We start from the raw sequence: 27,376 nt of genomic DNA, 5'->3' as shown, positions 1-27,376 counted from the left end.
AAACTGAGGCATTTATCATACCGTGGCACAAGTTTTTCAATACTGTTTCTATAGAAATCTGCCGCCTCCAACTGCAACCACTGCTTTATACCAGCATGCAGTTTGGCATCAGTATCAAAGTGTTGCGCAGCAAGCCAGCCATGGCTTCATTACTGGGAAGAGGTGGTGGTCGCTCAGTGCCAAATCTGGGCTGTATGGTGGATGATCAAACCCCTCCCATCCAAAACCCCGTACGAGCTTTTGGGTATGACGGGCTGTGTGTGGATGCGCAATGTTGTGTGTGTGTGTGTGTGTGGGGGGGGGGGGGGGGGGGGGGGGGAGGGGGGAGGGGGGGGGGAACGATTTGTGATGAGTTTTCCCTGAAGCTTGTTTTATATTGCCCGCCTTAACTCTGTCAGTATAGGACAATACCTCTCTGAGTTAACTGTTGTGCCAAGTTCAAGGAAATCAAAGAGAATCACTCCTTTAGCACCCCAAAACACAGTAGTCATGATCCTTCTTGCTGAGAGTATTTGCAAACACTTCTTTGGTTTCTTGGGAGAATGTGTGTTCCCCACTTCATCAACCACCTTCTTTTTTCCGCAACTGACATGCTTCACCCAAGTCTTGTTCCCAGTTATGATACGATTGATAACTTTGTTACCATTTTTCTCATAATCTTCACGGGAGAGCAGTGCTGCAGGCAGTCTGTTTTTTGTGGTCTAATGTTAGGACTTTGGGAACCCACCTAGCACAAAATTTGTGGTAATCAAGCTTCTCTGCCACAATTTCACACACCAAATTTGGTAAAATTTGGGGAAAATGTTGTTAAAGTTCTGTAATTGTGAAACAACGGTTTTCACAAATACTGTCATTCATTTTCATAGACAGTTTGTCAGCACAAGGCTAGGCATACCACTGTGGTTCTCACTATGAACACTGGTATGCCTCACTCAGTTTTCACCGATTATTTCTTTTCCACACACATCACAAAGGTTGCGATAAATTTCAATCTGTCTGCAGTTTTTTGTCAACAAAAACCTAATCGCAGAACACACCAACAAGTGGTGTGATTTTCTATTGCACTGCACATTTTAACATGTTACAGTAAGCAAAGTAGCATGGAAACAGACCACATGATGCCACTGCTGGATGTGTAGTGAGTGTAGGAACATTATGTCACCAAGATTGTGGCTGTAGCCCCATCCACCGTCATGATAGACCAAAACGTCTGTTACATTCTGGATAGCCATCGTACAAGCATGTGACGGTAATGCATGTCAATGAGTTTCTCAACAGAAACGATTATACATTTATGTTCAGAAAAAAAAAGAGAACACCTTGAACAACTAGAGATAGGACATTCACAGGACACGTACATTAGTATGTTCTGCAGAAATAATTAGCATTTCAGCCATCTCAGTGTATAATACGTTCTGTTGCCTAGAGGGACCAGGGTCTGCCACGGTTCCCGATAACTTATTCCATGTGTGATGGCATTGACTAGTATAAGGCGCGAATAGTGTCCTCTGGTATAGCCACCCATTCTGCACTCAAATGGTTCGAAAGTTCATCACTGATGGTTGGCACTGGGTTACAGTGCTGCACCCATTGTTATACCACAAAGTTTCGATTGGTGACAAGTCTGGCGATCTGGTGGGTCAGGGCACGAGGCTGACATCCTATGACGCCAAATAGGTATGTGTTCATGCAGCAACGCGTGGTCGTGTACTGTCTTACCGGGGGGGGGGGGGGGGGGCAAAAAAAAAATGGCCTCTGGGGTGTTGTGCAGAAAGAGTATGGCTAAAGGTTGCAGGATGTCATTCACGTAGGTCACAGTGCCCTAGACTCACACACCAACTGTGATTTGTGGATGTACTCAATAGCACCTCAATGCATAAGGCATTGAATTGACACTGTATGTCTTGTGCAAATGCAGTCACTGTGATGCCACTCCACCTTCTGAGGCCTGTATTAAGGAGAAACGAAAAAATGAGTACATCTGTCTTTGCAATACTATTCATCAAAATTTTCAGTAAATGGTTTATTTCTCTTCTTTGAAATTTAAAAATGTGCTACTTTACCCATTTCTGGTGTTACAAGAATACACAATGTGCATAAAAAAAACTTGTACAAGTTGTTTCTCATGTAATTTTGGAAACAGCATCATTTCACGCACTAGAACTGTCTAACCCAGAAGATGTCCACCCTCGGTGTGGGGCAACGTGTATAACTTAACTTTCTGAAAAGTTTATGTACAAAGTTACGCACACTAATCATTCCCTAAAACGAGTGAAGTGGCAGGAGTAAGACGCTGGACACATGTCAGAAGACTATACAAATCCAGTGTTTGGTAAAGAGAGCACTTACCGACTCGCAACAAATTTTAGGCATAATTTTTATCTAACTGTGGTATCGACCAAAGATGGCGGTTGCCAGACCACAGTCGGCATCGCCCATCGACGCCATAGGCATTAGAGATGTTTCGCGCAATCCACAACACCGAACGAGAGGGGCTGAAGAACACACAACGCAGCATGTCATTCTCAATGGGGAGAAGTCTTCCGAAGTAAGAGTGATTTCAAGTGTGCCGCAGGGGAGTGTCGTAGGACCGCTGCTATTCACAATATACATAAATGACCTTGTGGATGACATCGGAAGTTCATTGAGGCTTTTTGCAGATGATGCTGTGGTATATCGAGAGGATGTAACAATGGAAAATTGTACTGAAATGCAGGAGGATCTGCAGGGAATTGACGCATGGTGCAGGGAATTGATGCATGGTGCAGGGAATGGCAATTGAATCTCAATGTAGACAAGTGCAATGTGCTGCGAATACATAGAAAGAAAGATCCTTTACCATTTAGCTACAATATAGCAGGTCAGCAACTGGAAGCAGTTAATTCCATAAATTATCTGGGAATAGGCATTAGGAGTGATTTAAAATGGAATGATCGTATAAAGTTGATCGTCGGTAAAGCAGATGCCAGACAGAGTTGGGTTGTTTTGGGGAAGGAGACCAAACAGCGAGGTCATCGGTCTCATCAGATTAGGGAAGGACGGGGAAGGAAGTCGGCCGTGCCCTTTGAAAGGAACCATCCCAGCATTTGCCTGGAGCAATTCAGGGAAATCACGGAAAACCTCAATCAGGATGGCCGGACGCGGGATTGAACCGTCGTCCTCCCGAATGCGAGTCCAGTGTCTAACCACTGCGCCACCTCGCTCAGTGATGCCAGACTGAGATGCATTGGAAGAATCCTAAGGAAATGCAGTCCGAAAACAAAAGAAGTAGGTTACAGTACGCTTATTTGCCCACTGCTTGAATACTGCTCAGCAGTGTGGGTTCCGTACCAGATAGGGTTGATAGAACAGATAGAGAAGATCCAACGGAGAGCAGCGCGCTTCGTTACAGGATCATTTAGTAATCGCGAAAGCATTACGGAGATGATAGATAAACTCCAGTGGAAGACTCTGCAGGAGAGACACTCAGTAGCTCGGTACGGGCTTTTGTTGAAGTTTCGAGAACATACCTTCACCGAGGAGTCAAGCAGTATATTGCTCCCTCCTACGTATATCTCGCAAAGAGACCATGAGGATAAAATCAGAGAGATTAGAGCCCACACATAGGCATACCGACAATCCTTCTTTCCACAAACAATACGAGCCTGGAATAGAAGGGAGAACCGATAGAGGTACTCAAGGTCAGGTGGCTTGCGGAGTACGGATGTAGATGTAGAACCAAAATGTAGCCATCATTTTCAAGGAAACAGAATGTGGAATCATCCAGAAACACTATCCAATGACATTCCTGTCCCAAAAGACATCATTCACGCAGATCTGTCCTGCAATGCCATTCAGGTGAAGTGTCGATCTTCTTGAGAAGTGGTCTGGCTGGTGTAACCTGACCCACATTGTCATGTTTTATGGCCTTATGTGAACCATTCCACTCACATCCATTGCACTGCCAAAACACATCATCTCACACAAGCAGCAATTTCCCGGATGGATGCATCACATTTCCTCATGCCAATAATGTGCCTTCTTTCAAATTCACTGATTTGACAGTACAGTTCGCGCATATGTCTGTGAGGCATCCTGCATGTTTGCTCAAGTCACACTGATCCATTACCTTGAGTTTACAGTGACAAGAGCGGAAGCATATTATACCAGTAGGGGGTGTTGTGCTGCGATATTAATGTTGACATTGAACCCGAGGGCCAACGTAGTTCAAATGCTTATCATTTCTGCAGAACATACTAATGTAAATGTCCTGTGAATATTAACATCCTATCTCTAGCTGTTCAAGGTGTTCTATTTTTTTCTGAACATGTGTGTACAAAGCTTGCACCTAACTTACAAACAGAAGTCAAAGAGAAATTATATATACATTTACAGCTAGTATTAGAGACAAGTTCTCAAATACCAGCACTAACAACCATAAAGTGTAAAAACCTTTCAGCAAATACGTAAGTGGAAAGACAAGAAAAATCCACTGTGAAAACGGACTTACCCAACTCAGCTGTAATGAAAGAAGAATAAGGAGTCACAGGAAAGAACTATATACCATATTCATCACTCAATGAAGACACAGCAAAACAAAACTGTCAAGGGATGAAGCAGAAGTGATACCAGCAGCAGCATCTACCCCAGGAAAACAAACTCAGCCAAGTTCTACATCAAAAGATGCAAGAAACAACAAAGAAAAAAGTACAACTACACTTTGGGTCAGCATCATTGGAAGCTGTGATGAGATGTTCCAGTTAGGGTTGATAGAAGAGATAGAGAAGATCCAACGGAGAGCAGCGCGCTTCGTTACAGGATCATTTAGTAATCGCGATGGCGTTATGGAGTTGATATATAAACTCCAGTGGAAGACTCTGCAGGAGAGACGCTCAGTAGCTCGGTATGGGCTTTTGCTGAAGTTTCGAGAACATACCTTCACCGAAGAGTCAAGCAGTATATTGCTCCCTCCTACGTATATCTTGCGAAGAGACCTTGAGGATAAAATCAGAGAGATTATAGCCCACACAGAGGCATACAGACAATCCTTCTTTCCAGGAACAATACGAGACTGGAATAGGGAGAACCGATAGAGGTACTCAAGGTACCCTCCGCCACACACCGTCAGGTGGCTTGCGGAGTATGGATGTAGATGTAGATGTAGATAACAATGCAGACATCCGGCCTACAGCCAGGATAATCTGTGGGCAGTAACAGCAGCAGTTCCCAGCTAGCAGCCCACCAAAATACAAAAGGTGCAGTTCATAAACCTAAATTAGAGGATAACTTTGCGAGTGCCATCTCAAAATTGTATATCTACAGTCTAAAGCACATAATAAAGCCCTCTGTTCCAATGGAAAACAGAAACTAATAACTTTTAAAATATTACACCATAATGTGCAGTCAATGTTTATTCTTGTTGAAATGAAAGTACAAGAGGTGGTACAGCTGTATATTTTATAAAGGACACAAATAGCTCACAAAGCAGAATACAGTGGAATCTCATTGGTATGTGCCCAATTAACAAGTTTTCCCAATAAATTCCTGCAGTTTTGGAAGCCTTAGTCCCAATTGCTTTAACCTTATGTTAAACTGTCTTGTTCATGGATTATTATTTTTTTGTGTTAACCAGTGTACGCTTTTGTCATGGGTAAGAAGACGACGACACAGTTTACAAGTGAAGAAAAGTGGAGCATTATTCAGAGAATGGACAAAAATTCACACATGAAACAAAAATTGAACATTCCACCATAGTGAGCAAACAAAAAATGCTAAAGTAGCATGTTTGGAAAAGAGGAAATGGCAAATGAAAATGTATGCATGACTCAGTTTCCAGAACTGGAGAACATGCTACTCAAGTAGACAAACAAGCTCATGCTTCAACCATTACAGCAGACCGTACAGTAGTTCATGCTGAAGCAATATATCCAGCACAAAGACTGGCAGTCACAGATTTCAAGGCATCCAATGGTTGGACCAAAAGGTTCAAGAATGGGCATAACTAAGTGCATAAATGTCTTCAAAATGAGGCTGGAAGCACGAACCTTGACACTGTTCAATCATGTAAAAATACTTTCCATCAAACAATGAAGTTTTTAATCTAGATTAACTGGGCTCACTTTTTCACCTTCTGCCTGAAAAAACTCTTCAGTTCAGAGGAGAAAAATGTCACAGTGGAAAATTTACTAAGTAGGGGCTATCTGTTTTATTATGTTGCAATGAAAAGGGAAAACAGAAGTTGCTGCTGCTAATAATTGGAAAGGTGAAGAGTCCATAGTGCTTCTAAAATTTGCAGACATTTGCAAGGCAACATAAATTTAGTGTGAGTGCACGGATAACAATAACTATTTTCAAACAATTTCTCCATGCCCAGGGTGCAAGTTGGGCACCATAAGTACGAAAATCATTCTGTTTACTGATCAGTGTGCTGCGCATCCCCAAGATACATCGTATCTACATAATGTGAATGTAGTGTTTTTTCCTCCCAATTGTACCAGACACATTCAGCCACTTGACCATGGCATTATAAAACGCCCAAAACTAAAGTATTGGAAGATTCTTGAATAGAAGAGGCTGGCTCGTCTTCATTCTATGATGAAAAAGGTTATGAGCTCAGATGTTACACATTTTGTAAGAAACAGTTGGGATTCTGTGCAAGAAAGCACAATCTCAAACTGCTTCAAAATGGCTGGCTTTCTTTGGATTCTGGTAGTTGCAGAAGACGACATGCCAGAAAATTAAGTAATCACAGCTGGACAATGGCAGTATTTAATGGGGTGAGAAGGAAACACTGACTGTCTTGGCTTCGATGAATATGTTGATTGTGATGAACTTGTTGCTGTCTGTTAGTCCATGACAACTGATGAAGTATTGAAGGAAGAGATGGTAGAGAAGCAAGAAGAAATTGGGGATAAGGATGAACTGGAAACTTTAGCACTTCTTAAAATCTCAAAGGCTTAAACATTATGTTTTGCCTAAGCATTATGTTTTGGATTTTGAAGTCGACGAAGAAATGATGAATGTGTTAACCGAGATGGACAATACAAATTTAGGACAAGAGGCAATCAACTAATGACATGTTTCTCAAATCTCTGTGAAGACAGGACTACGCACTGTACATTGTTGTGCTACAGCGTAGTTAGGCTAACAACATGTACAGATATAATATACCAATATTTTGTTGAAATGACAACTCGTATTCAGTTACCAGTAGCAATTCACCAATGACAAGATGCTGAATGAAAAATGTTTGTTTGTTTTGAGAAGTGTAATAAAAGATGCAATTTGAGCGTATTTTTATTTTTTCTTCGACACATGCCAAGTATATATTTTGGATGCTAGAGTGCACACACTCATGTCACACGACTTTCTGCATCCAGTTGGTTGATGGCAGTAGTTTACATGTCCGATATGTTGGATTTAGCCAATGTTGCTGTTGTTTCTTACATACTAACACACAATTTCCTGGGTTTGAAGTTCTGAACGTGATCTCGAAAAGCTGCATTTTCAATTATAATTTATCGGTATAGCACGTCAAGTAGTATGGCACTATGAAATCTCATATTACCCCCCGTATAGTGCCCATAATTCCCCATTTTCATTTATGAAAAAACTGAATTGTGATTTGTCTCATAACATATGTAATCAAAATCATTTGATTCAGGTACAAGAGACACGTAAAAATTGCGACAAAATTTCACCAAAAACACAAAATAGCTGATGTTAACAAACAGCATAGTAGTAGTAGTAGTAGTAGTAGTAGTACACTTTTATTACATATACACACAATAAAATCTAACACTTAATTACCCCTTGGTCAAATTATCATTTCATTCTCTACAAATTCTTCTACCGAATAGTAGCCTCTTCCCCCAAAAATCTGCTGTAGCCTTGTTTAAAATTTCTGCCTTGCGCAGGTAACAAAATTATTAAGATTATAATTTCATAAATATTTATGGAGAGAACAGTTAGGATTTGTAGTTTCCAAAATAATGGTTGACAGGACTCAGTTTGCTGTGCAGTAAACATGTATCTTACAATTTTCTTTTGCAGTTTCAGTATTTGAGATACACTACTTAAGCTTCCACAGAAAATTATACATATCTACTAACAGATTCAAAATAAATATAATAAGCAATTTTTTGTGTACTCAAGTCAGCAGAATTTGCTAATATTTGTGCTGTAAATACAGAAAGGCATAGTTTATTTGATAGGAAGTCAAAACGTGTATTCCACCTTACGTTCTTGTCCAAATTTAGTCCTAAGAATTTGATCAAGTCAAATTCTTCCATAAGTTGATTCTTATGTTATATTTTAAGTTCGACACACTTCGAATGTTTGATTTTTAATGTACCATATAGGTTTTTGTGATGTTCAGTTTCAGCCCACTTAACTGAACCTGTTTTCTAAGGTAACCAGTATGCTTACAATGGTGCTCAGCATATTTTCTGCATCATCATCTTCAATTAAACCAGAAACATTGTCTGCAAACAGAACTGATGGGGAATTTATATTTGTGTGTAAGTCACTTATGTAGAATAGGAACAAGACTGGCCCCAAAATGAAGTGTGCCTTGGAGCATTGAGGCACACCTTGCAATACTGTACTCCACTAAGAATAATAATTCACAGCATCTGAAGTGATAGTTACTCTTTGTTTTTTGTTGTGTAAGCAAAATGTGAGCCAATTTAGAGCACTGCCCTTAATACCATAATTGTCTAATTTGTAAATAAGCAAGTCAGGGGTCATGGAGTCCAATGTATCTGTGAGATCACAGAAGATACTTGCAACTTTACTTCTCTAATCCAATGATTTGAATACCTTTTCAATAAAGTTATTCACTGCATTCAGAGCACTTTTTCGTCACTGAAATTCAGACTGGTTACTTATGATGATATCATTATTTACAATAAAATTTTTGATCTGGTTTGCAGCTACTTTCTGTAACACCTTTGACATGACTGGAAGAATAAAATTATGACGATGGTCTTCCATGTCTTCCCTTGATCCTTTCTTGAACAGAGTTCGGAATTCGGCATACTTCAAAACATCGGGAAAGCATCCCTGTTCAAAAGATTGGTTGAATGTTTTAGTTGCTGGCCACTGTGGCCGAGCGGTTCTAGGCGCTTCAGTCTGGAACCACGTGACTGCTACAGTCGCCGGTTCGAATCCTGCCTTGGGCATGGATGTGTGTGATATCGTCAGGTTAGTTAGGTTTAAGTAGTTCTAAGTTCTAGGAGACTGATGACCTCAGATGTTAAGTCCCATAGTGCTCAGAGCCATTTGAACCATTTTCGAATATTTTAGTTAGGGAAGGTGCTATGATGTCGCACACTGTATTAATCACTTTAGTGGGTATCCCATCCCACCCAGCAGAGTTTTAATTTTTTAATGATAAACATAACATGTTTCACAACCTTTAGTGTGACTTTTGTGAAACCCGTAAGATACTTAGCTTCTTGGTGGAGTCCATAGGGATTTACTTTACTGTGATACTTGGCTACATCAACAACTGATTGTCACATTTATGAAGGATTCATTTAAACATTCTGATATTTGAGCTGGCTTTACAATAAAGCTATCATCTATTGTAATCCTAGATATTTAATTATTACCAACTCTAGCACCTAACTATGATCTGACATTGGATCACACTGCTTTCGTCTTGCTTTTATGTTGTACAATGAACTTGTAGTTTGCCATTTGTTTGGCTGCCTTCACAACTTTTTTAAACATAGATTTATAATGACAAACATACTGAGTAAAACATCTGTTTTTATTATTTCAGTTCATTGTGGAGTTTCCTTTTCCTGCCACTAGAAATTTTTATACCCTGAGTTTTCCATGCAAGTTTGTTAGTCGTTTTGTTACATGTGGTTCTAAGTGGAAAAGTTTCATTAAATATTTCCAGAAAGCTACTTAAAAATTTTTTAAAGTTACTTTAACTTGAAATATAGCTATTGTAAGGCCATTGAACATCACTGAACTTATTTCTAAATGTAACTGAATATTATTCATTGAAATTCCTTTTCATATGGCTTTTGTTACATGAAATTTCTTTGCAACTTTTAGTAGTTTAATGAATAATGCAGAGTGGCCAGAGATTCCTAAGGCTAAGCAAAATTTAGAAACATCTTCAAATACATACTTTGTTAGAATATTGTCAATAGTGGTCGTTGACTGTGCATTTACTCTAGTGGGTTGCGTGAAGCCAAAGTTTTATAGAGGAGGAAGTACAGAGGCAAAGATGTTGTTGAAAGACAGGTGAGGTATGAGCGGCGGCAAATTGAAATTAGAAATTAGCGGAGATTGAGGCCTGGTGGATAGCAAGAAGAGAGGATATGCTGAAGGGCAAGTTCCCATCTCCGGAGTTCTGACAGGTTGGTGTTAGTGGGAAGTATCCAGATAACCCGGACGGTGTAACACTGTGCCAAGATGTGCTGGCCGTGCACCAAGGCATGTTTAGCCACAGGGTGATCCTCATTACCAACAAACACTGTCTGCCTGTGACCATTCATGCGAATGGACAGTTTGTTGCTGGTCATTCCCACATAGAAGGCTTCACAGTGTAGGCAGGTCAGTTGGTAAATCACGTGGGTGCTTTCACACGTGGCTCTGCCTTTGATCGTGTACACCTTCCGAGTTACAGGACTGGAGTAGGTGATGGTGGGAGGGCGCAGGTTTTACACTGGGGGCGGTTACAAGGGTAGGAGCCAGAGGGTAGGGAAGGTGGTTTGGGGATTTCATAGGGATGAACTAAGAGGTTACGAAGGTTAGGTGGACGGCGGAAAGACACTCTAGGTGGAGTGGGGAGGATTTCATGAAGGATGGATCTCATTTCAGGGCAGGATTTGAGGAAGTCGTATCCCTGCTGGAGAGCCACATTCAGAATCTGATCCAGTCCCGGAAAGTATCCTGTCACAAGTGGGGCACTTTTGGGGTTCTTCTGTGGGAGGTTCCAGGTTTGAGGAGATAAGGAAGTGGCTCTGGTTATTTGCTTCTGTACTAGGTCGGGAGGGTAGTTACGGGATGCGAAAGCTGTTTTCAGGTTGTTGGTGTAATAGTTCAAGGATTCCGGACTGGAGCACATTCGTTTGCCACGAAGACCTAGGCTGTAGGGAAGGGACCGTTTGATGTGGAATGGGTGGCAGCTGTCATAATGGAGGTACTGTTGCTTGTTGGTGGGTTTGATGTGGACGGACGTGTGAAGCTAGCCATTGGACAGGTGGAGGTCAATGTCAAGGAAAGTGGCATGAGATTTAGAGTAGGACCAGGTGAATCTGATGGAACCAAAGGAGTTGAGATTGGAGAGGAAATTCTGGAGTTCTTCTTCACTGTGAGTCCAGATCATGAAAATGTCATCAATAAATCCGTACCAAACTTTGGGTTGCCAGGCCTGGGTAACCAAGAAGGCTTCCTCTAAGCGACCCATGAATAGGTTGGCGTATGAGGGGGCCATCCTGGTACCCATGGCTGTTCCCTTTAATTGTTGGTATGTCTGGCCTTCGAAAGTGAAGAAGTTGTGGATCAGGATGAAGCTGGCTAAGGTAATGAGGAAAGAGGTTTTAGGTAGGGTGGCAGGTGATCGACGTGAAAGGAAGTGCTCCATCGCAGCGAGGCCCTGGACATGCGGAATATTTGTGTATAAGGAAGTGGCATCAATGGTTACAAGGATGGTTTCCGGGGATAACAGACTGGGTAGGGATTCCAGGCGTTCGAGAAAGTGGTTGGTGTCTTTGATGAAGAATGGGAGACTGCATGTAATGGGTTGAAGGTGTTGATCTACGTAGGCAGAGATGTGTTCTGTGGGGGCTTGGTAACCAGCTACAATGGGACGGACGGGATGATTGGGTTTGTGAATTTTAGGAAGAAGGTAGAAGGTAGGGGTGCGGGGTGTTGGTGGGGTCAGGAGGTTGATGGAGTCAGGTGAAAGGTTTTGTAGGGGGCCTAAGGTTCTGAGGATTCCTTGAAGCTCCACCTGGACATCAGGAATGGGATTACCTTGGCAACCCACATCCTTTCGCCTTTCCCTCTCCTTCCCTCTTTCCTGACGAAGCAACCGTTTGTTGTGAAAGCTTGAATTTTGTGTGTATGTTTGTGTGTCTATCGACCTGCCAGCGCTTTTGTTTGGTAAGTCTCATCATCTTTCTTTTTAGATATATTTTCCCCACGTGGAATGTTTCCCTATAATAGAAGGAAACATTTCACGAAGGAAAAATATACCTAAAAACAAAGATGATGTGACTTACCAAATGAAAGTGCTGGCAGGTCGACAGACACACAAACGAACACAAACATACACACAAAATTCAAGCTTTCACAACAAACTGTTGCCTCATCAGGAAAGAGGGAAGGAGAGGGAAAGACGAAAGGATGTGGATTTTAAGGGAGAGGGTAAGGAGTCATTCCAGTCCCGGGAGCGGAAAGACTTACCTCAGGGGGAAAAAAGGACGGGTAAACTTTTGCTAATATGTGGAGATATTAATGCCATCTTCCTTAAACCTCGGAAAAACAAAGATGTAGATAAACACCACCACTCAATTGAAATCATTAACACATGTTACAGTGACCACGAAGTCCAAATGCTAACAGTGAATTTAAATTGCAGAAAGCAATGTCTATAATAACTGCAATGCAAAGGTAATCTAATGATAATAAATGCAAAGGCAATTTAATGATGAAGTACAAGGCTTATTTATTATCTTTTAACCACTGACAACTGGACAGAGGTATATGAAGGAAACGATTTTAACAGCATGCTAAGTTCATTTCATGAAACACTTCTCCATTATTTCAATATTCCATTTCCATTAAAGTCAAAGAAAACTGGAAACAAGTTCACAAAATCATGAGTGACAAATGGGATAACAATCTCCAGCCAAAACAAGTCCTACCTGAAGAACTACATAAAATACCATGAAGCTGAGGATAAGTTTACAATATAGTGTAAGTCTTACTGTGCTATCTACAAAAAAGTAATTCAACAAGCAAAAAAAATTTATAACAATAAATTAATAAAAGAATCTAATTATAAAATGAAAGGAATTTGGGAAATTGCGAAATATGAAACTCACAACAAGCAAGATGCTATAAAAAAGGACTTCAAAAGTTAAATCTAAACAATGAGTTGACTTCAATGTTTCACTAAAATAGCGGGAAACCCAATGAAGAAGAACTGCCATACAGCAAGTACTCAACACCCAACACATTCGGAAATCATAAAAGCATCAATGTTTCTCTACAAAGCCTCAAACACTGAAGTGCTCAAAGCTGTAAACAAGACTAAAAAATAAATACTTCAGTGGCAGTGACAGCATACTAGATTTAAGAAATGTGGGGAATACACTGTAGAAACACTAATTCATAAATTAGTGCATCCCTTAGTAATGGAGTTTTCCTTGATGACCTAAAGGTTGCTAAAGTTACCCCCCCCCCCCCCCTCCTCCTCCTCCATAAAAAGGAATCTGAAAATCTGTAGTTAATTACAAGCATGAAGCACAATTAACACATTTTCAAAAATGTTTGAGAAATTGTTTTACACCAGATTGGAAAGAGTTATTAACAAATTCTTTTTAATATCAAACCAACAGTATAGGTTGGGAAAAGCAAAAATAACAACCACAGCAGTGAATGAATATCTCAACACAACCTTAAAACCATTTAATTTCTTTAATATATTTTTTTAAGTCTGTGTAAAGCTTTTGATGGTACTGATGACACCAAAATCCTTAGTAAGCTAGCTAATAAAGGCCCTAAAGGAATTGCATCGGTTGACAGTTAGAATTACAACTTTCAAACACAATACTAAAAGTTGAAATGAAATTTGAAAAAAAGAATAATAATGTTCATCGGTGTACTTCACTCTCCTCCGAGATACATACAGTGTACCACAATGCTCCATTCTGCGGCCCATACTATTTCTGCCATATACTGATGACATAAACACCACGTTTACTTCACAGCATATTAGACTATTTGCTCATGACACACATATTCTGTTAACAGGTACAGACAAAGATTACCATGACCAAAAGATTAAACCACTTATGTCATCACTAAGTGAATGGTTCAATGAGAACAATCTCATTATAAATGAATAGAAAACAATGCACATTAGTTTCAGCCCCTCATCTCAAAAGCAAGAAATCCCTAAAATGCTCTTAAGCAAGCAAGAGATATCTGATGTAAGCTCTGTTAAGTTTCTTGGTGTATGGCTTGAGGAACATCTTAAATGAAACACTCAAATCAAATCAACTATATCTCAAATATGCTGTCAACTGTGTGTTTATATTCTAAGGGTGCTAGCAAATCAGTCACCAAATTGGCTCTTATACAAGTATATTATTCTTACTTTCACCTCGTGTTACAGTATGGAATCATATTTTGAGGAACTCACCCTGAAGTAGAGATATCTTCAAAATGCAAAAAAAGGCAATGTCACTGCCCTCTGTTTGTATTTATAAATATTATCATTTGTTAAGACCTACCTATTTAACAAACACACATTCATAGCTGTGAAACAAGATAGCAATCTCACCTGAATACGATTTGGCCCAGACCAACTGGTTACCAGAAATTCATCCTACACATTGAGATATGGAAATAGAAAGAAGAAAAATGCCAAGAGCTTTCACATATAAATTTAAAAAAAAAGTTCTTTTTGAGCAACACTTTTACACAGAAAATTATTTTTTTGAGAAAGGTAATAAATGTTAACCACGATATTCTACATCATGTACAATGTGATGTGTCTTACTTTCTTGTAATATTGCACAGACTTTCATGTAACAAAACTGTAACAAATAAATTGTAAAACTTATTTGTAAAAATGTATACTTGACTTGCCCAATATCATACGTACAAATTGTACAATACTGTGATATCTTGGATCAACATCACTGTGATATCTTGGATCAATACAATACAATACAATACAATATTCTTGTCGCATCTACAGCCAAATTCTATAATTATCTAGACAACATTTCAGTAGTCCATCATCTTCAGGTGAGAACACTTTTTGCTACTCTCACTGGAACTGATTTGTACCGTGAACAGGGGCCCTGTCATGAATGGTGCAAATTGTTTGCCTAACCTACGTTTTTCCATAATGGCATGGAATTTTGTAAATGCTGGACTTACTCAATGCTACATCATCTTTTACTGTTCCAAGGTATGCTCCAAATAAGGCTGACAGATGAAATACAGTTATAATACGAGGGTTGGAACTTTAATAGCGGCAACTATTTATTTACAGCTCGTACAAAAGAGATGTGTGTTGCAAAGTTTTACTAACCTTCAAAGTAGTCAGCAGCATTGTGTACAGCCCATTGCCAGCAATGTGGAAGTCATAGAATACACTTAGCAGTGCCAGTTGTGTTGACAGTTCGAGTGGCGCAGTCTATTGCTCGACAAATTTGTAGCAGTTCTAAAGCGAATGCCGTGAAGTGTTTCCGTCAGTTTAGAAATCGCCAGGGAAGTGCAGTAGGTGGTATAGCACTTAGCAGCCCCATCAGTCAAACAAATCAGTAACATCTTGCACTGTATGTGCTTGAGCATTGTCCTGCAAAATGACGGTCAGGTCCTGCAGAAAGTGTCATCAATTCTGTCTCTAAGCTGGTCGTAGGTTGTGTTTCAAAAATGAACAGCATAGAGACAGAAGTGATGACACTTTCTGCAGAACCTGACCATCATTTTGCAGGACAATGCTCAAGCACGTATAGTGCAAGCTGTTACTGATTTGTTAGACTGATGGGGAAGCTAAGTGCTATACCACCTACTGCACTCCCCTGACTTAAGCCCTCATAAGTTCAACTCGATTTCTAAACTGAAGCATTCGCTTCAGAACTGCTGGCAATGGGTTATACACAATGCTGCTGACTACTCTGAAGGTCAGTAAAACTTTGAAACACGTATCTACATTGTATGAGCTATAAATAAATAGTTGCCACTATTAAAGTGGCAACCCTCGTATATCTTTTTTAAAATCCTTCCTATCTTTGAAGATACGACCCCAGAATATTGAGGGAAAGCAATTAATCAACACACATCATCTCCTGGTTCTTGCAAATGTCCAATCTAGAAGGCACGATAGATCTATTTGTCAGTATAACCATTCAGTAAAAATATGAGCTTAAGGTATTCTGGCTCTTGTGTCAAGCTTTCAACATCCAAGATGGTATGCCCTCCTTGCCAATGTGTGCAGGGCCCCCATGCACTGGTATGGTGGATGACAACTTGCTGATTGTAGAAACCGATCCGTATCCATTGGTCTTCTATAAACACTGTGTCCAAGAAGTCCCATAGACAAATATGTCTAGCCACTGAAGTTTTCCAAACCCTTTCAAACTCCATTGTGAACTGGATGCTGGGATGAAAGCAATTAAAATGATCCAGGAGCACACTTATGATATGTTTGTGGTGTGGCCACACGGAAAAGTCACTCTGAACTGTTTCCTGGATCATTTTAGTTGCCTTCATCTAAGCATCTACTTCGCAATGAAGTTAGACAGGAATGGAAAGCTTCAGTTTCTGGATGTACTTGTCTACAGAAATAATGATGGGAACCTGAAACACTGTGTTAATAGACAACCTGTTCATGTGGACTGGTATTACAGGCGATGAGTTGACATCCACCACAACAATACACAGGGGTACTGTGAACAGTGGCAACGAGGAGGACATTTCAGACACTGAAAGCTAGATACCAGAGCTAGAACATCTTAAACTTATGTTCAACAAGAACACCCATACAGATCTGTCATGCCTTCAAGTTTGGGTCTCCATCAAAACTACTAACAGATGCATGTGGACTGGTTGCTTTCCTACCAAATGCTGGGGGTACATCTTCAAAGATAAGAAGGATTTTAAAAAAATACACTTATATTATACTTCATCTGTCAGATATGGTCATTACAGCACACCCTGCTCAGTAAAAGATCTAGGATGGAATAAGTCTGATATTTACAAAATCCCTCGCCACTCTGGGAAAACATAGACTGGGCAAACAATTCATACCATTCATGACAAGATGTACTGAGCACCACCACCACCACACACATTTACTACAGTGTGAGAAATCTGCAGTGGCAGTGAACTGTCTAATTGAGGGACACAGATTGATGTATGAGGCACAAATAGTTGCTCATGCACCTTCCTGTTGGGACAATTGAAATTAAACTGGCAGATAACATTATAAATAAAGAAAAGGACTTCCCTTTTAAATAAAATGTCAAACCTTGTTTCATCCAACATTAAGAAATAATAGTCTTTGACCTGGTCAGCAGTTGTAGTGACAGAGGTAGTCTAAAGCAATTTATCTTTCCTCCCAGCTTTCACCATAGGGGTTCTGTACTTTCACTACTAGCATTAGGGGGCTGCAGCAATTATTTCTGGGGTGCATGTTGATGGTCTTCTGACGCATATAAAAGGGCTGCCATTCACAGTACGGATCAGTTCTGGTGAGGGAAGCAAACAGCATTCTCATCTGAGGATGGTGTCTGGATATATCCCTGAATTGTTGTCTCTGGCTGCAGACCTGACAAGAACATCAATTACAACAGAGCTATTTCATGTTTAACACTACACACACTGAAACTTCTTGGCAGATTAAAACTATGCAACTGACCAAGACTTGAATCCCGAATACTGCTTTAATAGATAACAATCTTACCGAAGGAGCTATCCAAACACACAAGCACTTCTTTAGTGTCGCATATAATGGACACTATGACAAGAGTAACAACAGCCAAATCAAATAAACATTAAAAACATTGTAGATACTTATTCACAGTCTAATAAATCACAGATGGAACCAGCATAATGTATTTGCTACAGTCATTCTTAGCACAAACTGCCTTCGTTTATTATAATAATAAGACAAATATCTCAAATTGAAGAAAGGTTGCATGGTATAAATTATTTTTTTTTTTTTTCTAACAGGGACTACTGAACAGTACTGATAGATTTAAATATAATAAAGACCATCATCAGATAGTAGCACAAGAGAATTGTTTCTTTTTAATGCAATGCTATCATGCTTTGAGCTGCCTTCATGTTTATTTGCCATTACGATGAACAATGAAAACCCTATCTAGAACACGTAGCCATCATATAGTGAATAACGTATGGAGTTTATGCCAACTTCTGTCGCATACTACAACACTAAATCACAACAGATAGTTTGCCAGATATCTGGATATGAGTAGCAATATTCCTATGTCTCCAACTGCATTTGCCACCAGTTCTAGATATGATCAATTGCTAATCTCTAACAGGTTATGTAACACATTTTTGTTTCGTGCAACTGTAACAAGCAACCACCTGCTCTATTAACATATATTTTATAGAAGGTCTTGTCACATTACCTTCCCTGTATTATATAATCAATAAAGTTTTCTAAGAATTTCTTTTTTTACGCTCAGTTTGTTCACTGTAAATGCTACTTGGATTGGTCATCATGTAGGTGTATATTTTGACTTCTCCTAGTCAATCCCTCTATCACACTTTCTCCGCTATGTGAAGCACTTTTAAGCTATCACTAATATCTTTAACAGAAATGGTGTACATTAAAAATCAATTGATTGTTTTCACAAATACTACAGTGGAACTTCACATAGCGAGTATAATTTGTTCCATAATTTCTCTCATAGTGCGAAACAGCATTATCATCAAATAAATTTGTACCACACGTAGCCACTGCTTTATTGGGATGGCGATTTTCAATGTATGATGCAACCAATTCCCATGCTTTCAGCATTTATCCTACTGCACCAGGAGATTGCTGCTTTGCTGTTACGGCCTCCTCCTCCTCCTCTTCTTCTTCTTCTGAAGAACTTCTCTCCACAAGTTCCTGCCCTGAAGTACACTGCAAGTCCATAAGCTCTTTGATGGTCATTACTTGATTGTGATCTTCCACAAGTTCATCTACATCATTGTTATCGACTTCTATTCCCATGCTGTTGGCCAAAGATAATCTCATTGACTACAGGCTCCACAGGTACTGACTCAAATGCCTCAAGGGTCACATTCGACAATGCACTCTGACCAAAGCTTTCCACACCTTCCCAATCATCTTGATGCAGGCAACAATGTTGAAGTGGTATTTCCAAAACTCTCTCGTTAGTTTCAGGCAACTCAAAGCGATGCTCGGAGAGTGCTTTAGTGCAGAGCTTCTTAAAGGTAGAAATAATCTACTGGTCCATATGCTAGAGTAACGCTGTGCTGTTGCGAGGCAGAAATTGGATCCTGATGAATTGAAATTCTTCACGGAGGTGGTCTTGTAGGCCAGGAGAATGGGCAGGAGCATTGTCCATAACAAGCAAGACATGGAGTGGCAGATTCATCTCAAGCAAATATTTTTTCCACTGAAGAACCAAACACTTCATTGATCCAATCACAAAAAAGGTCATGCATGGGTCACCCAAGTCTTGTTGCTGGACCTCCACATCATGTTTAACCTGCTATTCTAGACTTTAGGCCTTCGTGAAGGCTCGTGTAGTTCCTGAATGGTAAACAAGCAGTGGTTTAATTTTCAAATCTCTGCTTGCATTGGCAAAGAATAGCAGTGTGAGACAGTCTTTCATTGGCTTGTAACTGGGCAATGCATTCTCCTCTGCTGTTATGAAGGTACACTTCAGCATCTTTTTCCAGAATAGACCTGTCTCGTCACAATTAAAAATCTGTTGCGGCAGATAACACTCAGAATCTACGAGCATCTTGAACTTGCTGATAAAGTTCTCTGCTGCCTTTGTGTCGGAGCTGGCTGCTTTGCCATGCCTCCCAATGCTGTGGAGGCCGGTTCTTCTCTTAAACTTCTCGAATCACCCACTGTTTCCCTCAAACATTTCTGCAGCTGCTGATGACCCTGAAACTACTGAATGAGGTCAGCGAAAATCATTCTCGCCTTTTCAAAAATGTTGAACCTACTGAATGAGGTCAGCGAAAATCATTCTCGCCTTTTCAAAAATGATGTTCTCATTAATAGTGTCACCTTGCAACTGCTTTTCATTTATCCATACAAGGAGCAATCTTTCGACATCATTCAGAATACGAAACCATTGTTTAGCTACTTTTGTCACTCCCTTTTAAGCATCTATATCCTTAATCTTGTCCTTGGTCTTGAGGATAGTGCAAATAGTTGATATAGACCGATTGTATGTGCATGCTGAATCAGCATTTTTCAATGATTTTACATTTTATTTCTCTTGTGTCGTCATCTCATGGCTTTCTCTTCGGGGCATTTCTACTAAGGTTATTAAAATTTGCAGACAAAAAAAACGGTGTGAACACAAGTTTAGAAAAATGTGTGATCACAAGCTGCACTAAGATGGTAGCAGAAAGAGTGCTAAACCCAGATTGCAGTAAATACTAAAGACATTGTTAATATGCCACTGCTGACAGTGAAATGTGTTCATATAGTTGAGCATTTCCCCCACTGCATGGCTGGTGTCGTCGCATTAAATCATTGTCACTTGTTATGCGAAACATCGTTCATTAACTGAGTCATTTTTTTACAATTTATTTTGGTCGTTATGCAAATTGCACGTTACTTGCCCAATGTAATGAAAAGACACCCTTATTGAATTTTACACACTAATGTTTTATCAATTTGTGCCAGATATTATTTCTCACATGGTTCTCAGTTCTAAATGCAATTTTCTCATTGGGTCATATTATTTGGGCTATCTTGTGTGGGACAGGCCATACATATGGTAGAACAGCAACTTCAATTTTATTACTTTTTGCTCTAATATTCTATAACTTAATTTCTCTATTATTGTTGTTATTCAGAGTTTTCACTTTTTCTTCGTATTTTTTGCCAACTATGTTGGCATGATTACTGTTATTACGTGCTACGTATAGAAGTGTATCTAGCTGATAAGTTCTATTCTCTTCAGACATGAGTCCGCATTAGCCTATCAATAATTGCTGTTGTGTGTGTAGCACAACGAAGCATGAATGATAATGTCTGTGGTAGAAATTTTCCAGTATATGCTGAAAGACTGGTCAAGTGCAGACTCTTTCCTGCGAGATAATATACAGGGTGATTCAAAAAGAATACCACAAATTTAGGAATTTAAAACTCTGAAACGACAAAAGGCAGAGCTAAGCACTATCTGTCGGCGAATTAAGGGAGCTATAAAGTTTCATTTAGTTGTACATTTGTTCGCTTGAGGCGCTGTTGACTAGGCGTCAGCGTCAGTTGATGCTAAGATGGCGACCGCTCAACAGAAAGCTTTTTGTGTTATTGAGTACAGCAGAAGTGAATCGACGACAGTTGTTCAGCGTGCATTTCGAACGAAGTATGGTGTTAAACCTCCTGATAGGTGGTGTATTAAACGTTGGTATAAACAGTTTACAGAGAATGGGTGTTTGTGCAAAGGGAAAAGTTCTGGACGGCCGAGAACGAGTGATGAAAATGTAGCACGCATCCAGCAAGCATTTGTTCGCAGCCCAGGAAAATCGACTCGCAGAGCTAGCAGAGAGCTGCAAATTCCACAATCAACTGTATGGAGAGTCCTACGAAAAAGGTTAGTTATGAAACCTTATCGTCTGAAATTGGTTCAAGCACTGTCTGCAGCTGATAAGATTAAAAGAATCTATTTCTGTGATTTTATCCTTGCTCAAATGGAAACAGATGAATCTTTCGTTTCAAAGATTGTGTTTAGTGATGAAGCAACTTTCCACACTAACGGGAAAGTCAACCGTCACAATATCTGTATATGGGGCACTGAGAATCCACGGGAAACAACTCAGTATGAACGTGACTCGCCTAAGGTGAACGTTTTCTGTGCCATTTCAGCCAATAAAGTTTTTGGTCCCTTTTTCTTCGAAGGTGCTACTGTAACTGGACTACAGTATCTGGAGATGTTAGAGAATTGGCTGTTCCCTCAGCTTGAACAAGAAGCACAACAATTCATATTTCAGCAGGAGGGAGCGCCACCACATTGGCACTTATCTGTCCGTAACTACCTGAACGTCAACTACCCGAGGCGATGGATCGGCCGCCAGGCAGCCCGTGACAGAGCACTTCATCACTGGCCTCCAAGAAGCCCTGATCTTACCCCCTGCGATTTTTTCTTATGGGGGTATGTTAAGGATATGGTGTTTCGGCCACCTCTCCCAGCCACCATTGATGATTTGAAACGAGAAATAACAGCAGCTATCCAAACTGTTATGCCTGATATGCTACAGAGAGTGTGGAACGAGTTGGAGTATCGGGTTGATATTGCTCGAGTGTCTGGAGGGGGCCATATTGAACATCTCTGAACTTGTTTTTGTGTGAAAAAAAAAAAAAAAAAAAAAAAAAAAAACCTTTTTAAATACTCTTTGTAATGATGTATAACAGAAGGTTATATTATGTTTCTTTCATTAAATACACATTTTTAAAGTTGTGGTATTCTTTTTGAATCACCCTGTATAATTCTTTTGGCAGTTAGCAGTTCTTCAGAGGAAGTGGTAGCAGGACTCAACATAATGTTCAGTACATCAGACTTCAACCGATCAAGAATGTTTCAGAGAACTGAGTGATGAGGTTGTTTTTAGCTTCATTTTATAGAGTCTGATGTGATGACAGGTAAAGGCAGCAAAATTTCACCTTGCAAGGACGATACACTGTGAGACCACCTACTTGCATGCTAGTGTAGTGGAGAAGAGGCACCTATGGTGTGTGTTATTAATATAGATAAACACACAATCTTCAGCTGCCCTCTCCAACCCCCAGTTGTTGTTGTTGTTGCTGTTGTTGTTTTTCAGAGTCTATTACTCATGGAGGCATCAGATTATTGCAAATGAATCTTGAAGATCGAAATGCAAGAGCCTGGTTTATGGTAGAAAATTCAATTGTTCTGTATGTATTGTGAATCCTACAGGGCTACACTGGAGGAGAGCCACCTTAGCAGTAAACTATTTCTCTATGATTTACTTTCCTGGTGTCCTGGAAACTTCCACAGCTGGTAAAAGGGGGAGTAAGAATGCTTGGTGTTGTTGGTGAGAAGCTGAATTGTTCATCTGATGATAGATTAAAATAACTGGAATTGTGAGGAAATAAAAGCATAGAGTTTAAATTTCATTGAATTCTTAATGTTCTGGACATTATTTAGAACGAAATTTCCTGACAGATTAAAAATGTGAGCAGGACCAAGAACCGATGAAAAATGTGAGCAAGACCAAGAATCGAACTCGGGGCCTTTGCCTTTCACACTCCACCAATACCTCATCTCCTATCCTCCAAACTTCACAGAAGTTTTGCTATGTAACATGCAGGACTAGCACTCCTGGAAGAAAGGATATTGTGGGGTCATTAGACTTAGCCACAGCTTGGGAGATGTTTCCTGAATGAATTTTTCACTCTGCAGCTGAGTGTGCGCTGATATGAAACTTCCTGGTTAGGGAACTCATTTGGTAGAGCACTTCCCACAAAAGACAGAGGTCCCAAGTTTGAGTCTCAGTCCAGCACATAGTTTTAGTGTTCTAGGAAGTTTCACATCAATAAACACTCTGCTACAGAGTGAAACATTCATTCTGGAATTATTTAGAATGGTTACACTTTTAATTGCATACATGTGAAATCACCACATTACATTCTATTGAACATGACTGCATATCATTCCCTCCGCCCTTTCCCTTTATGAGAGAATAATCTACAGATAATGTTCTAAGCAAGCGCTGGAAGATTTAAGAAAACATGCAAGCACATTCATGAAGTTAATCTTCCTGTTACTTTCTATCTAAAATCATAATGGAATTAATTCTTAAATTCTAGACAGAGTACTCAAAGTACCATATCACACTGGGCTTTACCTGATTAAGTAGCAGAGTTCCTCCCTGTGCAGTTGGTATCATTGCCGCTTGATTTGTTTGACCAATGACGACTTGAGTTCCTGCTGTACTGTGATTCTGCGTATGTAAACCTAACAAAATAGAGCACAATGATAGAACGCAATTATATGATAATCACAATCTTTCTTACATAAAAATTAATACATTAAATCACAATAAATGAAAAAACCCTTACACATTTTGCTTCTATTTTGGAGGACAACCATAGTGACAATTTCAATGACAATGATGAAGATGACAGTGATAATAAGGAAGGAAGGAAGGAAGGAAAATTAAGGTGTGATGTTTTGTTGATGCCACTCTCATTAGTGATGGGGCATAAACTTGTATCGAAGGAAGATAGTGAAGGAAATAGGCTGTCCCATTTTTAAAGGAATCTTCCTGGCATTTGCCTTAAGCAATTTAGAGAAATGATGAAAAACCTAAATTTGTATGGCTGGACGGATGAACGACAGTCCAATGTCTTATCACTGCAGCATCTTGCTCTCAGTATGATTAAAGACAGCCATTAATGAGATGAGTGTACTTAAAAAGTTTAAAATTTTCAACTGAAATTTATAAAGCATGAACACGCTTTCACATATAAGGATACACACTTACACCAGTGATAAAAAGAATACCACAAAATCCCTTTTTAATGAATCTACGAGAACCTACACATTTTTTCCTTAAATGGGGGTTTTACCAGAGTACCAGCATTTTTAGGTGTGTTATTTAATTATGAAATTACCAAAATGTTACGCTACAAATTTAAATGCAACAGGTATATAATTATTACACTTTTCACATAACATTTATTTTTTTAAAAATCAAGAAGCCTTCTTCATTTCGTACTTTCAGCATATTGTACTGAAAGAAGTCGCTCCAGTTTGTTGATACAGTATAAGTTACAATTGATTCACCTACACTAAAAAAAGGAATGAAATTTTCGATGTTTTCAATTATTTGCGCAGCAGCAAAACTTGGTGCAATGGCCTTCATTTCTTCTTCAACAAACCACAACCACCACCACCACTGCTGCCGTCACTGTCATAATTACCATCACCACCAGCTCCTACCTAAGCGTTCCTTCGCAACCATTTCACACATTTCACTTGCCTCAATCTCAGATGTGGAGGTCTGGACATCATCAACACAACAAATTCCTGGAATATTCCATTTTCATACATGTCAGTGATAAAACTCCATTCTTCTCCTGGAACGTCGTGATCAACAGCAACTGGTGTACCACAACCAGCCTTTGTGAAGTAATTTAACACAGGCTGTTGTGTTATAGAATTCCAGGCAGTCTCCAAAGAGATAACAATAATGCCACTGTCAAACCCCTATTTACGAAAGATGATAGGAGATAAGTCCATAACTGCTGATATGTTTCACTGCTAACATCGTTTTCCAAGATTCCTGGGAAGGTGATGTAGTCTACAATAGTATCTCCTTGAGCAACAATGTAATATCCTCCACAAATCACAGTTTGGGATTCAGAAGAGTTCCTCTACTAAGAATGCCATTTACATGTTCACTCAGCAAATTTTGCAGGCATTAAATAATAAAACAGCACCAGCTCGAATTTTCTGCAGCTTCTCCGAGGCATTTGAGTGTGTGAATGACAATATTCTCCTAGATAAATTGAAGTTTTGTGGTGTTACTGGTACAGCCAAACAATTGATTACGCCATATTTAATCAAAAGAATGCAGAAAGTTCTACTCAGTAATTCAAACAATATAGTCCAGGGGTGTAATTCCAACTGGGGATAAATCACCTACAGAGTTCTCTAAGGCTAAATCTTAAATCCACTGTTGTTTCTCCTGTAAACGATCTTCCATCTTATTTACAACAAGTATAATAGGTTCGTTCTGCAGATGACACTGTTACTGTAATCGATCCAAGCACACGTACGGAAACAGAAGACATGCTAAAAATGTTCTTAAAAGTATCACCGACTCATTTTCTGTGAATGGTCTCACCCTCAATTTTAAAAAGACACAAGACATTCAGTTCTGCACATACAGGGATACACACCAATGATAAATGTAACACATGGTGATGAAATAATAAATGGGGTGGAAGCTTCAATATTCTTGAGTGTCCATACTGACGAGAATTTAAACCGGAAAAAGTACATGTTACAACTCCTAAAACAATTTAGTTCAGCCATATTTGCACTTAAGAGTAATTCTTGGGGAGAGACAAATGAATATGTTGACATATTTTCAGTCAACAATGTCACGTGGAAGAACTTTCTGGGGTAACTCATCTTTAAAAAAGAACATTTTCATGGCTCAAAAATGTGACATAAGAATAATATGTGGTGGTGCTCACCCACAATCACCCTGTAGACATCTGTTGAAGTAGTTGGGTATTCTGACTACTGCTTCACAGTAAATTTATTCTCTCATGAAGTCTGCTGTAAATAATCTACCACAGTTTCGAAGAAACTGTGACATACATAATTAAAACACCAGACGGAAAAATGACATTCGTTACTCCACATAAAGGTTGTCTTTAGCACAAAAAGAAGTGCACAATGTTGCAACTAAAATCTCTGTTACTTACTCAGTGATATAAAATGTCTGGCAGACCAGCAAGGGATGCAAAGAGTGTAAGGTCAATAGTGAGTACAATTTTCCTTCCTGCTGCACCCAACAGCCTGAAAAAATGTCGTAAAAATTTCTCACGTTTCCACGCACTGCTGTTATATTCAAAAGTACAATGCAGTTACTTTCGTTTTCTTACTTTCTTTGCTGAAACACCTGCAAATTTTACATTTTCCTATCATTGAAGTCTGGAGGCAACTTATCACTTCCATCACTATTAAAACATCATAGTGTCATCCTTTCTTTACTTTTTTTTTACCTCTATGCCATTTTCCTCTAATTACAGAGTATGATTTTGTGTGAAGGGAATTATAAAAAGACACCAGTTTCATCAGTGCTGGGCCAATAACCCTGTATCAATCATGGAAATGTAGTGTTCATCCAATAGCTTACACACTCTTTGACCTCGGCCTTATTCTCTCTCTCTCTCTCTCTCTTTTTATCCAACCAACCATTCAATGCACTGAAACTTGACAACACTGATCTTCAATATGATTTCACGAGTTTTCTGCTGCAAGACATTTCTGCTTATAGGAATGCTGCAGTTTTTCATTACTTGAAACTACTTTGAAAGAATAGTTTCCATCTCATTAAATGTAGATACATGAATGTTCTTCCTTTTGGTTCCACAGGAATCATTAGCTTCAGCATTTAGAAATGCCTTTTTTTTCTTTCTTTCTTTCTTTTTTTTTAATGTGGCACACATGTAGACAGCACTAAATCATAGTTATTCACCATGTTCAAATGATTTTTGTTACAATTATCATCGACATCACGGGCAGCTGTCAGCTTTTGCTGAAGTGCACGCTTCCAACATTTACAGGCCACAACTCCACAAAAATAAAATTGATAACTTTGGCACTTCAATAAACAAACAAGTACTTTTCGAGCTTTGTCGACTCATTGACTGTGACATCAAACCACATAATGTAAACTGCTTGGATATTATTTCCAATTGATT

General features: G+C 39.4%; 1 protein-coding gene across 1 annotated transcript in view; it reads right to left on the bottom strand.

The window, feature by feature from the left end:
- LOC126184416 (mucin-5AC-like) overlaps positions 1-27,376 on the bottom strand; it is a 309,546-nt gene that overhangs the window by 152,403 nt on the left and 129,767 nt on the right. The window contains exon 9 of the mRNA XM_049926804.1: positions 23,782-23,891. Coding sequence (XP_049782761.1) covers positions 23,782-23,891 — 110 coding nt within the window. The remainder of the gene's footprint in view (positions 1-23,781; positions 23,892-27,376) is intronic.

Source organism: Schistocerca cancellata, chromosome 4 (genome assembly GCF_023864275.1).
Source record: "Schistocerca cancellata isolate TAMUIC-IGC-003103 chromosome 4, iqSchCanc2.1, whole genome shotgun sequence".
Taxonomy (NCBI): Eukaryota; Metazoa; Arthropoda; class Insecta; order Orthoptera; family Acrididae; genus Schistocerca; species Schistocerca cancellata.
This window is presented reverse-complemented; position numbering and strand designations above follow the sequence as displayed.